The sequence below is a fragment of the Phalacrocorax aristotelis genome, chromosome 1, assembly GCF_949628215.1.
Source record: "Phalacrocorax aristotelis chromosome 1, bGulAri2.1, whole genome shotgun sequence".
Lineage (NCBI taxonomy): Eukaryota > Metazoa > Chordata > Aves > Suliformes > Phalacrocoracidae > Phalacrocorax > Phalacrocorax aristotelis.
In genome coordinates this window covers 4111199-4125753 of record NC_134276.1, presented here as the reverse complement: position 1 = coordinate 4125753, position 14555 = coordinate 4111199, and the positions used below count along the sequence as shown (strand labels likewise).

Genomic DNA, 14555 nt, shown 5'->3' with positions numbered 1-14555 from the left:
GTGCAATGGACATCTAAGTCACAGGGAAAAGGACAGCTAGAAGGTGATCAGGTGTTCTCTTCAATGAGAAGGCAAATCAGCAAGAGCAAACCTCCATTCATTGCTCCAGCTGATAAAAGCCAATCCCACTTCCTCCTACATTCTGTGGGGCATTTTGAGACAGGGAACTCTTCCATCTGTCTCAGCTGAAAGAGGTAGAAAGGCAGAGGTGCGAGGAGCTCCCCCATACTTACAGCACCGTAGTTCTTCCTGCAGTTATGTCCACGCCAGTATCTCTGAATCATCAGGACTGAATTTCTCACTTTCAGGAAATTGGACCTGCAAAATCATTTTAATCACTTACCTCTGCAGGTTGGCTGCAAGTTATCATCTCCAGGGCCTCATTCTTTGAAGACTGGAAACTGAGCAGCCAAGTGGAGTAAACACTGCATTTTTGGCCTGAAAAAGTCTCCTCCCCCAGTTCTCCTTGCTGTCATAGAAAGAACTGTAGGGGCTCTCCCTGATAGGTCTCTGCAGGCAGATTCTGCCAGGTTATGGGAATGGGCAGAGCAGGAGATGCTGAGAATGGTCCCCTCCTTCCCCCTGCCCTGCACCCTCCTCTTGCATCTGAAATCCCTTCCCTGCCAGCTCTCCCCACTTCAGTCCTAACACCTGAGAATGGATTCAATCTCACCCAAATGATCAAGAGCAAACTGCAGCAACACTGCCTTGCTATCTCCATCTGCTCCTCCCACCCTTCTTAGCCTGGCCTGCTTCTTCCTGTAGACACCTCAGAGACAATTATGTTAGAAGGGCTTGGGAGTCTCACTAGGATTCCTATGGGAAAGATTGCTGAGTTATTTTGTATGTGCCCTTTCTGCAAAGCCTAAGGCACAACCTGAGTCACAACCATGGGTCATAAGTCAAAGAGCACAAAGGTCCTCCATGGGTGAAGCTTGTCCTTGACTGCGGCTCCCTCTTCTTCCATAACTGTGCCATGAGCTCTGCATGGGCTACCTGGCCTCCTCCCAAGGGTAGCAACTGGGTTGTAAAGTCCGGAACCACTTGGGCTTTGGGGAGAGCAATGCTAGTCACAGTGGATGACCCAGTGGTCCCATTGCAGTCTCTGCGGATCCCCATGGACTGGAGGCTTAGCGTTTCCTTCAGCAAGCTCAGAGCCCCACTGCTGCATTGTCATAGCAAACATCACCTCCCCTGAAGACAGCACTGAACAGGGACAGAAGGTCCTCTTCTGTCCGTGTTTGAGGCAGATAACACAGTTTTCCTCATCTCCTCTACTGTTTTCCTCCAGTACATAGCACACTTGAGCGCCAACACTTCAGGGCTCCCCTCTCCCTGGTTACAAGCAGGGCACCAAGGGAGTCACACATCCCCTGGGAGATGCTTGCCAGGTGAAGCATCCCACATCGCCCACCTCCCATTTGGCAGTGGGGCTCACACCTACCTGTCTTTAAACCCACGAACCACCTTCTGGATAAGGATGACTTTGTCCGTGATGGCCTTGTCTCTCTCAATCTCCAGCAGCATGTCGTGGTGGTCCTGTGGGAGGAAGCAACATGTCTCAAGCTCTCCATCTGCCTGACATGTGGCAGGAGGGTTGATACAAAGCCCTTCCTCAGAGGAGATGACCAAAATAAACTCTTGCACATTTTACATCCCAAGTATCACCCCACCTACTCAATGAGAAGATTCTAATATAAACCCCAGTGATATACTGCCTTCATTCCCAAATGAATCAGAGCATCCAGAAGCTGCATATGCAATACTTTACAGTCTGAAAATAACCAAATTACTAGCAGAGCTCCCTGCTAGTGCTGTCAGCCATGGGAGCAGTTACTGGAAGCAGTTACTAGGAGAGTTACTGGGAGGTTTGGAAACAAATTCCAGGCTGCCTGAGTCCCATTGCTCCCTCTAGCCAAGGCTGCAACGCCTCCATACCCTAAGGATAAAACAGCTCCATAAGACACTGAATTTCCTTGCCCTGCAGCTTTCAGATGCACCAGTCCAAGCTTTTCACTAATTCCTCCCACACTGTAACTTGGCTTTCTTTCGTGGTTGCGGCACACTGAGCCCTGCTGTGCTGGGTGAAGCAGAGGCAGCTCCACACATTTCCTGCTTTGCTTGACCTCACGTGGCCCCTTGGGGCCTCCCAATTTCTCTATTTCCTGCCCTGACAGCTGTGAGATCTTGATAACAGGCTCTGGAAAGAGTCACTAGTGGGAACAGCTTCTAGGAAAGAGATGGGGGTGTTCACGCTGGTGATGGGGTTGGGGGTGAATTTAGATATAAAGGTTCCGGATTTACTGCTGAGATTTTTGCTTGAGAGAAGCCTTTGCTTCCAGCCTGGTTCCTGGCCAGCTCAGCCTCATTGTTCCAGAGCAACACAGGAATGGCTTTGTAAGGAAAGATGACTGTGAATGGGGCTAAAGGGGACATGCAATGTTGGGTTGTGCTCTGTCAGCTGGCCTGATGCGGAAAGTGAAGTTGTAGGCATGTCTTGGGTTGTTCAAGGATGTGCTGCAAGCAAAGTGAGCCCGTTGTGTTCTCGGTCCCTCTCTCTGCAGGCGTCTGCATGGACTCCTGCTGCTGTGCTCTTTGGGTGAAGGCAGGAGATGAGAGCGAGTGGCTCAGCCCAGGAGGGAAAAGGTCGTGCGCTGTGTGTGACTATTTCTGTGTCCGCATGGATACGTGCAGGTATCAGTGCTGGCAGGGTGTCAGGACTTCCTCCTGCCTGTCACTTCCTGAACTGGCCCAAATATCCTGCCTTGGCCAAGGTTCTACCCGCTGCCACATGAGCCCAGAGACCATGAGAAAGGGTCATGTCTTGTGATGGAAAGGGAATAGTAGGAGACCCCTTCACAGGTGAGGGCCCCAGATGGCAGGGGGGATGCAGAGAACCACCTACCTTCAGGAATATCTTTGTCTTGCCAATCTGCCAGTCATCATCCTTCCCAAGCACTGCTTCGGCAATGCGCTGGCATGTCCCACGCAGGTCACCCTGGTAAGAGAGGGGTTGGGATTCACCAGGACCAGCCTCACCCATTGATCCTCCCAAGCCCAGTGGGGACCTTTTCTGACCCCAGTTCCAGCAGTTTTCTGCTAATGAGGTTCCAAGAGCTTTACAGTCACAACATTTAAGGTGAGTGAGAGGGACAGGTAGCCTGTCCTGTATCCTTTTTTCCTTCACTTGGAAAGCCCAGAGCACCACTGTAACATCTGGGGATCAAATGTTGCATAATTGCTTTTGGAGAGGATGCACACCCCATAAATATCCCTGGAGAGACCAGCAGAGAGCAATCGCTACCCATGGAAGAAGACACTCACCTGCTTGTAAGCTGGCTTCACCCCAGGCATGAGCACCCGGTACCGGTCCACGAACTCTACAAACGTGTAGCGGATGGGGTAGCCAGCCCGGCGGATCCGGATGGTCTCCATCATCCCTGAATACCTCAGCTGACGGACGCACAGCTCCCGGTCAAACAGCTGGGGAGGTTACAGGACACGGTGGTTTGATTGCACATCTGGGCCTGGATTTGCCATAAGAGAGTGGGGACTCCGAAGATGTGCGGGGCAAGCAAGTCAGGCATCCATCCAAATCTGTCACTTGGTGGACCCAAGACTGTACAACTATTGGCTGTCATGGGTCTGGTCCTGTGAACTGCTGAGTGTGTTTGGCTCACACAGATGTAACTGATCCCCACTTGCAAGACTGGATGTGTCCTACACATTACACAAAGGACTGAGAGGAGAACTGGCAAGAACAATGCAACGGTGAACATCACCTTGGGGAAATGGGCAGTGATGCTGCATCTACAAGGGTCATACCATACAGTCACCCGTCTAATGACCACTCATGGTCATTAACTTCTGAACGCCACTCTGAGCTTTACCGGCATGACCACAGCACTCCCGCACGGGCAGGGCAGTACCATTTTGCAGAGGAAGCAGAAGGGCATATTAGTAAAGGCTAAGGGTGCCTACACCAGTTGATCTTAGGGGAGGTGACACCCTAAAGTCCCACAAAGGAAGAGTGTGGCCTTGGAGATGCCGAGGCCCTCAGATAAACCTGTTATCATCAAGCCACCCTGTACCCAGGAGGACATCCAAGGGGCTTAAAACAACGGGTCAAAACTGAGACCAGCTGAGGGTTTTAGGGAAAGGATAAATCTCAGACCAGCATTCGTGGCTGTTCCTGACAAGTAACAGACAGTTTCAAGGCCAGACAGCAGACATGGGTAACTCTTGCAGATGTTTGCTAATAAACCTGGCTGCTCTCCCTTGCTTCAGGAGCCTCAGGGTCTGTAATGAGTGATGCTGCTAGATGGGCAGATCTGCTGAAGCAAAGGAAGGTTCAGGAAAATCTCTACCATGCTTTAGTGCATTGAGGACAATCCTGGAGCCCCTGAGAGCACCCTCTTGCAGCCTGACATTGTCTTCTGCGAGCATCCAAAAAGTGTTCAACCCAAGCGTAAAATAAAGGCAGAGGTGGTGTGGTGCTGGCACACCACAGAACGTCGGGCCAGTAAATCCCAGCCTGAGCCAAAAAGTTACTGCCAGGGTGCTATTCATCTGCCCTCCCTTCAGCTGTCTAAAATGTGAGCATCTGTGCATGTAAGGCATGAGCATCTAAAATGTCGCCTGAAGTGAGTGAGGAGAGATAGGTATGTGCCTGTATCTCAGATGTATCTTCTGGGACGAGAGGGTCTGCCCTAGGGGTGCACCCATCTCCCCAACCCTGGAGGGAGATTTCTGGCTAGCTCACTTAACCATGAAAGGGCTGGAGTGAATTAAGGCAGATCCTGATCCCAGGATAAGACAACAGATGAACAAAGAAAAGGCAGAAAATAGCATTATCCAGATTTGGTCTTGAGCTGTCCTTAACTAAAGGGGGTACTGGGGACAAGAAAGGTGCAGAAGAACAAGGTGTGTGTTCCTAGGTTTCCCCCAACCATGAAGCAGAGGATATGTGAGTGGCTGTGGGCTTGCAAATAACCCTCCAGAGTCTGTAGGTCTAGTTCATTGCAAGTAAGGGCAACTATGTGCTCCTGGAGCCAGGGCCTGATGAGGCACAGACTGCTGAAGACAGTTTTGACTTTCTATGCATGGTTTGTTAGCTAATTCATCCCACACGTTTGTCTTGGACTAACCAGAACAACAGAGCAATGCTCAGAAGCAGCAGCGTGGGATGGTGCGTAGACCAAGACAACTCCAGCCAGCATCACGATGCAAACAATTTTTTTTTCTCCCAAAGCACATTTTAGAAGGAAGCAAAAGTTTTAAAATAACAGAAAGTAACAAACAGTCAGGACTTTCCATTGACCTTTTACTTCCCATTATCCCATTTCCTATCACTATCAGTACACTTTCCTCCAAAGCCAGGGACAAGAAATGAACTCCCAGAAAATGTTCTCTTTTGCGGTCACCCTGCACAGCTCTGTGTACCGTTATCTGGGATTTTTTTCCTCCGTATTATTAAACCAAGGCCAAAAATAAATTTAGTAAGAAATCACATTTCATATGATATAAACTACAGCCTCTGAATCAGTGTTAGCTCATCCAGACACTACTTTAATGGGGAGATTAATCTCTCTTTGTCTGATTCTTTCAAACTCACAGCTGGTTTTATGTCCCACTGGAAGTTTTGTAGGTAAATGGATTGGACAGAGACTTCTGGCTTAGTGCTTGCAAGAGCTGATGACATGCAGGTTTCCTAAGCAGGACACAAAATGCCAGACCAAATCCCAGACATCCAGGTGTAAAAGCAGCTCAAAGTCAGGGCATTGGGAATAATTTGTTAAAATCGGTTCGGGATGTACATCTATTCCTCAACATTGCCCTTGCTCTTAAAGAAGGTCTTGTTTTGATCTCAACTGAGATGACAACCTCAGATCAGACATATTGTTAAGCATTAACCCAAAGTGTTCCATTAATATGCTATTAGGTGCCTTTTTGTGCTCACCAAAACCAGGATAAGGGCACAGTAAGCCACTCTGAGAGAGCCACCAAACCTTTCACCCTGCATCATATTAGGTTCACTGAAGAGCAAAAATAAGTTTCAAACACAGTTTGTATGTAACAGCTCTGAAATTCAATATTTTATGCTTTTTTGCACTTAGCTGAGCTTTTCCAACAGGCACTGACTTTAGATAAACTCCAGCTCTGAGTAGATTAATTGCTACCGAAGTGCACAGGCATGGGCAGAATGATTCACAGAAACAAATAGCTGAAATTATTATTAAATAAAGCTCTTCTTCCACAAGCAGTATCACTATTAAGAGCGGTGAGCAGCTAACAGTGATTGTTAACAGCACCAGGGTCCAATCCTGCAAGGTGCTGACAGTGGGATTGGGGCACGCAGCACCCACTTTATCATCTACTTTTTGCTGCAAATCTCAGAGCCCCTCCCTGAGCAGTTTGTGGTCAGGGGGATTTACAGCTGTCTCCTTCCCTGTCATTTGCTCCTTAAAGTTTGTCCCCAGAGTGTTTGTTGCTTTTGAAGCAGGTCCCTGGGAATCGGAGCAAAATAATTCCTCTCACCTTTCCTCTGTGCTATTTTGCCTCTTTTTTTCTCTGCTTTTAGAATTGTGCTTTTGCAATTGGTGGGGAAAAAAAAAAAACAGCTGAGGAGATCAAAGAGGGGTGAAACCAAGTGAGAGCCCTTGAGAAATTTTGTAGAAAACACCCATGGGAAAGGGAATCACTTCTTTGAGGAACCACGAACCCTGCCATGGGGCTAAAACCAGGGCCCTACAGCTCAGACTAAGTCTCTGGTAGGGAGGTGCCTACCCCCTATGGAAATTCAGAGGCATTTCCTATAGGAGAAAGGGCTCCAGGGAGAATTCCTCGAGGTTATCCTTGGGAAGAAAGGCAGGAGCAGGAGCTCCTCTCTGCAAAAATTTTGGGGCACTGTTGGATTGCAAAGCAAATGCCTGATTTTGCCAACCCTTTGGTGACTCCCTTGCTTGCAGAATAGGCTTTTGGTTGGTTTTCTAAGCACCCAGCATCAATCCTGACTTCACTGGTACCCAAAGTTTTGCTATTAGCTCCAGGGCAGAGTGACCCTGCAGGCAGACCTGTATGACAAGCAACCAGGAGAGAAAAGCAGGACTTACCATGGGCTTCTTGTACTCATTGGGCTTGATGCAGCGGACAAAAAAGGGCTGGCACACACTGAGAGTCCTCATCAACAGCTCCAGGGACCGCTTGAACTGGCTGCTGAGAGTCGGCGAGCGCTTCCTTGTCTCTGCTCCCTGCAAAACCGCAGTGGAGCAGGCTCAGGAAATGAAAAGATAACAGCGCCTTTCCCCTCCGGCCGCGTCCCCGGGAGCCTCCCATGACAGCTGGGGCCGGAGGAGGGAGCAGGGCCAGAGATGGTTGAGTATTGAGGCAGAAGAGGGGCAGAGCTAGAGCTGGTGAGCTTGCAATGGCCAAACTCTGGCAACCTGCTCCATATGCCTCTACCCAGGGAGGAAAAGTGCCATAATTTAATTTCTCCTGCTAAAACCTCCCTGTGCGACTGGCAATCCTGACTACCCTATGCAGAGATGTGAGGAAGATCTGCCCATGATAGAAAACAGCCCCTTCTGGGCTGTCAAAAATCTCTGTATTGCAGCTTGGGGTGATGCATTTGCCCAGGGATGCTCTTCAGGAATGGCTTGGGCTTCCCTGCCCTCATACATCACAGCACGGTCATGGCAACCGTCTGTCATGGTTCCTCATGTCAGGCTCCCTGGGGTGTAGGACCAGAGACCCATGCAGGGCAAAAAACAAGCCAGGGGCATGTTCACTGCGGGGTGACTCTGCAACATCTCCAGAAACTGCTACGGTCTATATTCCTCAGCCTGTACTACAGGGAGAGTTGAGTTGTGTTCGGAAAAGAATATTAACTAAACCAAATGAGATGGGTATTTAGGGTGAATCAGGATGATTTTGAGTATTTTGCTTGTTTTAGCACCCTCAGTTAAATTAATAATCCAATCTCCAGTTTGGGGCAAGTGTTTCTAAAGCAGAATGGAGTGGTTTCCCTTAATGACCCCTTCTCCCGGTCTTGGGAGAACCTTGTTAAACCAGCAGCTAATGAAATGAACCTCCAACTGATTTTGTGTGTCAAACACTATTACCTGAGTTCCTTACACATCAGCCACAGTGGTGTTGTGTGTCTCGTAGGTTCTGGTGTTCAGAGAGCCTTTGTGGGGCAGCAGGTGCTGCTGGTGGGTTGGAGGAAGAGTTGGGCACCGGGATGCAACTCCCTCCAAATCAAAACCAAGGTGAATGTGATATGATCTGTTGGACAGGGATTTCCCAAAAGGAGGATTCCAGCAGGATTTTAATGCATATTTCCTCCAAACAGCCTCTTCTTTGCAGGTGGCCAAGCCATGGGCAGAGTCACAGAGTCCCGATTTGCACTGGCCTTGCTGTTATGTTTTGCAAGCTGGTGAATTTTATTTCTACTTTTGCTAAAGTTTTTATGTGTGCTTCATTGTATAGCACTAATAACCTGTCAGATAACATTCTCACCCCCAAAAGTGAGGAATTTCATAGAATCATAGAATAGTTTGGGTTGGAAGGGACTATAAATATCATCTGGTCCAACCCCTTGCCATGGGCAGGGAATTTGCACAGCTCAGGTTGGATATGATGTTGAGACAAATCCAGTCAACACAAACACAAAGTCATCATGGAATTCCAACAAGAGAAAACCCAGCTCATGCACACACCAGAAAAACTTGGCCTACTTGTCGAGAAGAGCATGGGGGGCTATCAGTGATCTCTCCCAGCAAAATCATCCCCTGGAAAACTGTTAACAAATCTAGAGTAATTAATGGATGCAGCTGCTACCTGCAGAGCACTGTAGAGCCTGGTGCTTACATACTGTCACAGGTTTGATGAGGAATAGGCTGTTTCAGCAAGAATCCTGGTTTGGCTAGCTTTGATTAGTGTACTTTTAGCACTTTTCTAATTATGTGCAAGGGGTCACCTCTGTGAAATGTGAAAGGATAGCCACAGCGGTTAGAAGCAGCAAGAGATGCAGGAGCAGGGCTGGAAGTTGGAAGCAACTGCATGTTAGCCAGGTTTGACAATTTGGGCTTGGCTGGGAGAGGTCATTTTTCAGCCGTGGTGTTAGGAAAGATGCAAGACTTTTTACAAGCTTCTACAAGGAAATGCATGAGTGGTTTGCTCCCAGACAGCAAGACCTGCCTCTCTAGGTTGCTGATGGCCTGCATTTTATCTTACATGCATCCAGCTCCGGTAAAAAGCAGTGGTGCCATCTCCACCTTTACACCTGAGAGCATTTTTCTGGGAAGGGCTGGAGGGATGGGAGAGTGGCCAGAAAACAGCTTGTCTTCCCATCCAAATGCTCAGAGTGGTCTGGGCTCCTCCTGTCAAGACTGCACCATCCCATCCATTCACATGCTTCCTGGGCCTGACGTTTGTGCGCGGACCCCCCCCCAGTGGTGGGCAACAGCCTCATGGGAACTAACCAGGCTCTCAGCTACACAACGAAACCTCAGGCAAGTACTTTGCATCAGCCTCCTCCTGCAAGGACAGGGTGACACCACTGCATTCATCGTGTTTCTTCCCACCTCACCTCAGCACCAGCGTGGGGAGAATCACAGCACTTCCTTTATTCCAACAAAACTGCCCCAAAAAGAGTGGAGCAGCCTCCTGATACAACCTAGCAAGGCACTGAAAATACAGGTTTTACTGCAGATGAGGAGCATCTTTTAGCTCAAAACAGACCCAGTCCCCATAGCTTGAAGAATATAGAGCTGAATATATTCTGCGTTTCTCCTGACCAGACATGTCTTAGCTTTCAAATGGAGACTGTAGCAACTTTGGGGCACAGACTATCTCTTCACTGGTGTCCATACAGAGTCTAGCACACAAGAGGATGTGACCTGTGTGTCATGGGGAAGGGTGAGCAGGATTCACAGGTGCTGTAGCCCAGGTTGGGGCACTGAGTCATCATTCAGCCTGTGCTCAGCATCAAAGGAAAAAAAGCAGAAGAGAAAATAAGAAAAAAAAGAGAATTACATGACTTACAGAGAAGCACCTTCTCAAAAGAGATGTTCAGAAAGATATGCAGACCAGCATGACATTCAGGCATGCTTCAATGCCACCTCTTTCCACCGCCTCAAGCCAATCTGGCTTTAGAGGTGCACAGACATGCGTGGCTGCGGTAACATAAAGACAAAAATCAAGGCAGAATGTCATCATCAGGACACAAAGAGATATCCCGCCAGCATGGGGTGCCCAAGATTCCCAATGGCACAGCTGGAGCATCAGGACATCTCCCAGCATCTCTGTGAAGCTGTAAAATCTCTAGGGACCTATTCAGACTCCTTCCTTTGGTGTCTTGGACATGTTTAGGTATTTGTGTCCAGAGCTGAGAAAGCAATAACCAGTTCAGCCTATCTGCACCCTGTGGGATCAGTGGCTTAAGGTGGATGCAAAGTTATGTTAAGTAGGATGGTCTTAATGCAGACCCAGAGTTCCAGCTAGGGCAGTGACCCAGTTTTTCCTTTGTAACATTCAAATCAAGGAAATAGAAGCAATGAGAAAGGCCAGTACAAGGAGAAATGGCACTGAACCAGAAATGGTAGGAGTTACTCCTGCTGTCCCTCTGCACCTTCTCTGCCCACTTTAAGGAGAAGGCTGCTTGGTGCACCAGGATTGCCGTGCTCAGCGCTATGTCTGCTGGGGAGATGGCGACCTGCTTCAGTGGAAATGCAGAAAGATTAATTACTTAAGGTGACTTAGAGAAGGAGAGGGAAGCATGTACCACCAGCAATACTTTGGAGACACGTTCTGGACAAAGGACTGTTCTCCCATCTCTGTAGGATTACAAGGTCACTAAAATGGGCCATGCCAATATGACATGCTGTTTCTCAGCCTTTGTTCTGAAGTCTGAGAAAAATGATGCTTTTTGTTTTTATTTTGTTATATGAAATGTCACTGGGGTGGCCTCCAGGTGACCACTGAAGGTTAAGCCCCCTCACAGGCAGGATCTGCAGTGACATATAGTGAAGAGACAGTCTCTCTCCTAAAGGCTGTGCAGTCTGGGAAGTGCCTTCAGGTGCAAAATTGACGTGGGGTGCATAACAGTGCTGAGTATCACTATTTTGAACTATGCCCCCATTTCATAAAACTTACTGATGTTGATATATTTGGAAAATCTATTTTGGCTTGGCTCTTCCATCCTTGCCTCAATGCCTAACAAATACGATCAATTGTTATTCGTCAAAAAACCTACAAGACAGGAGGTTATATTATGACAACAACTATGACAACAACCAAGCTCATAGAAATCATCAGTATGATGTCTCCCATTTCCCTGTATCTCCTGTGGTTGTCTTCAGAGAAGACGACTGGCCTGGGCATTTCTGACAGGTTTTGCACAAAAATTTTCTCCTGGATTTAATCCCACCATATCCTAACTCAGGAAGGATTTGTGGCTTTACTACAACTCTAGAGCAGGGCCCAATGAGATGTTGCAATCCAAATAATTTGCAGTCATGATATAGAGGGGAAGGAGTCCAGCTCTGGAATGAATGACTTTGGGTCAGATCCCACTCATTGGAATTCCAAGTCCAAACACCCCGAGACACTGCAAAGATAAGAAGGGTTGAAATTCAGCCCCATGCAAGGATTTGAATTTTGAAAGTCAGGTCCATCTCTAACATGATCCTCTGGCTGTCGAAAGATGGTCATGGAAACATAAGCAGAATCGCAAAGCTAACCTCACAAAACCTGTAGCACACAGTAAGCTACCCTATGACCAAATATCTAGCAAGAAAGGTTTGGGAAGCCATCAGAACCAGCCAGAAGATGAGATGCAACAGAAAAGATGCAAAAAAGGTGCCAAGAGCCCTGTTGGGATGATCACAGCAAAGTTCAGTATTAACTGTGTCATTGAAGGCTTTGATCTGAGCTCTCCCCTGAACAAGAACTAACCCCTCCCAAGAACGATGGCATTTCCAAGCAACCCAGAAATGCAATCCAGGAGTTTTTTACCCATGAACTGTCAGCTTCCTGCCCCAGAAAGGGCAAAACAGGGTGAGATTTGCAGTTGCATGGAGGAATAATGTCCCACTGAAGCCAATGGTGGCACCATGATAAACAACATCCAAATCCCACAGATGGCCCATCTGAAGTTAATTAAAATGATTCAGCTATCAGAAAAAATCCTCAAAACTTTGTCTCAGGCTGGTTCTGATTTTATCCAAACCAAATTCCCATCATCATCATGATTCCCATCCCATCAAGATTTTCTGAGTTGAATCCTAGAAATAAATGTCGCCGTCATACACCTGCATCTATTCAACAAGCCGTAAAAATGCTCTCTGTCACATCGGTCACTTGAAATGGATCCTCTATAGATAGTACAGGAAGAGGAATAAACCGACAACAGCAAAGAACAACCCTCGAAAGGAGAGGTGAATATACAACAGAGGAACTCATGTATTCAGTTTACCTTTGGTGTGGGTGTGGGCGACTGGCCAAATGTGCTGGATGCATAGCCACAGAGAAACTACATGAAGCGCAGGTGAAAAAAACAAAACAAAAAACCAAAAAAAAACAAAACAAAAAACAGAGACAGAGAAGAGCAAACAGTGAAAAGAAGGAATAACTGAAATGGGAGCCTGACATTGCTAGTCTTGGAGGTCCAACTGTTAAAATATCTCACAAACAAAATGCATGAATTCTTAGATTTTTGTCAATCCCTCTCCTGACTTTTCCTCTTCGTCTCCATGTTCACATCCCTGAAGCTGCGGGAACCATCGCTATCCAGCTCTTGCCTCTTGGAAATGACTCTTCTACATCCTTTAATCTCAGTCATTGCCCATCCAGTTTCAGCCACCCCCGCTCCTATCCCTCATACATCCCTGATCTCCTGTGACTGGTCGTCTCGATACACAGCAGTTTGGAGGATGCCAGGGAAAAAACAATTTTTCACAAAAATTCTAAAGAAACCCCTCCCTTCCTCCCTAATTTTAATCCAACTAATCAAGTGGTTTCTATAGAATTGAAATTTTTGCCAAGGGGAAAGCCCCGTTTGTTTTTCCCTTCACTGGTTTCCATCCTGCACTGCTCCTTCTACCTGTTCCTTGAGTGACCAGCACTGTCAGACCCCACCGTCTGATTCCTCAGAGGAACAGTGAATCCACCATTTCACCCGGCACCGCTCAGAGCAACGTTCCGATTCAGCAAACACATGCAGATAGACCTCCGAGACGGGCATGCATGAATCAGGCTGCACAGCCCCGGGTGCTCCAGCAACACGCAGTTCACCACACAGGTTTTATTGTGCACAAATATTAGGTCTTTCAGGGACCAAAAAGGTACTGCAATATTCAAACATACACTCTCAGCTAGTGTTGAAACTTCTCTGATCTGTGGCTTTCTCAAGGTTCTGGCATATAAGGATCCCATTTGAAAGACAATGTGAAGCAGATATGGACTTGCTTTTCACTGACTCATAAAATCCTACAAACTCATCGATAAGTTCCTGAGGACCAAAGTTTGGAAGCTGTTGAGCAAAAATGCCTCATTATTTGATTTAGCCCTTAGCAAAGCAGTCACTTGTCTCTTTTTAAGGGAAGATGTTAGATTTGATTGACCTGGCCTGAGCGTCTCTGGAAGACTTCTCCGTGGATTGTCTCACTGGTGCTCGGGAAAGGTGTGCACACTTACAAGAAGTGCCTTTGCCTCAGCTCTTTGCTACATGCCGTCAATTCCCATGACCCATGCTCACATGCTCCTTCTTTTGGGCAGTGTGTTTTAAGAAAAGGGCTGCAAAGATTATTGATTTTATTTTTGCTGGAAAGCAATGGCAAAATGATCTTAGCCCCGTGTTGGATCCTGCCTGTCTGAGCAGTTTTGTCTCTGTGGTGCTCAGGGGGTTTGTGCTCTCCCAGTTCACACTAACACTGTGCATGATTAGGGGAGCTGGTACCCAACGTTTGCTCCTCTTCCGGTTCCATGCTAGTCAGGTTACAAATCTCTCGTACAAATAATTAAAGCAGAGATCATAAAAGTATCAAAGCACAGGGACCACCACTTGGGACAGATTCTGAAGATGTTTAATGGAACTATAAAAGAAGAGGTTTATTTCAAAAAAGTGCTCTGATGCTTTAAAAGGTCTCAGCTCTCAGGTCCTAGACGATGCCCAGGTGGACATCTCAATTTTGCTGTCACATACTTCCAGCATCTCTTAAAGATGCTTAGTAGGTGTTCCCATGAAGAAGTCTGCATGACTGTGTAAACCTGAGCGCTCCCTCTCATCGACTCCCCAGAATGCACCTCTGCTCTGCCCAAACTCGCAGGAAATCACTTCCAAGGTGAACTGCAAAGCTTGCACCGAAAATAAAAAGCAGTGAGGGACAAGCAATAAAAAGCAAAGTAAATGGCAGCACTGATGCTAAGGGAGTTAGTGTCTAGTTCAGCAGGAGTATCGACATCTGGGGATAGCTTGAAATGCACTGGGAGGGTCATGTCAATTGGTAGCTGAATTGGGGCTGATAAATGTTACATTATACCTAATGAAGCCAGAA

The 14555-nt window shown here is 47.4% G+C and overlaps 1 protein-coding gene across 1 annotated transcript in view; it reads right to left on the bottom strand.

Moving 5' to 3' along the window:
* MYO7A (myosin VIIA) overlaps window positions 1–14555 on the bottom strand; it is a 103970-nt gene that overhangs the window by 32179 nt on the left and 57236 nt on the right. Inside the window, exons 16-20 of the mRNA XM_075115515.1 lie at window positions 7113–7250; window positions 3325–3483; window positions 2906–2998; window positions 1445–1539; window positions 234–318 (exon numbers count right to left, since the gene is read on the bottom strand). Of these exons, the coding sequence (XP_074971616.1) occupies window positions 234–318; window positions 1445–1539; window positions 2906–2998; window positions 3325–3483; window positions 7113–7250 (570 nt within the window). The remainder of the gene's footprint in view (window positions 1–233; window positions 319–1444; window positions 1540–2905; window positions 2999–3324; window positions 3484–7112; window positions 7251–14555) is intronic.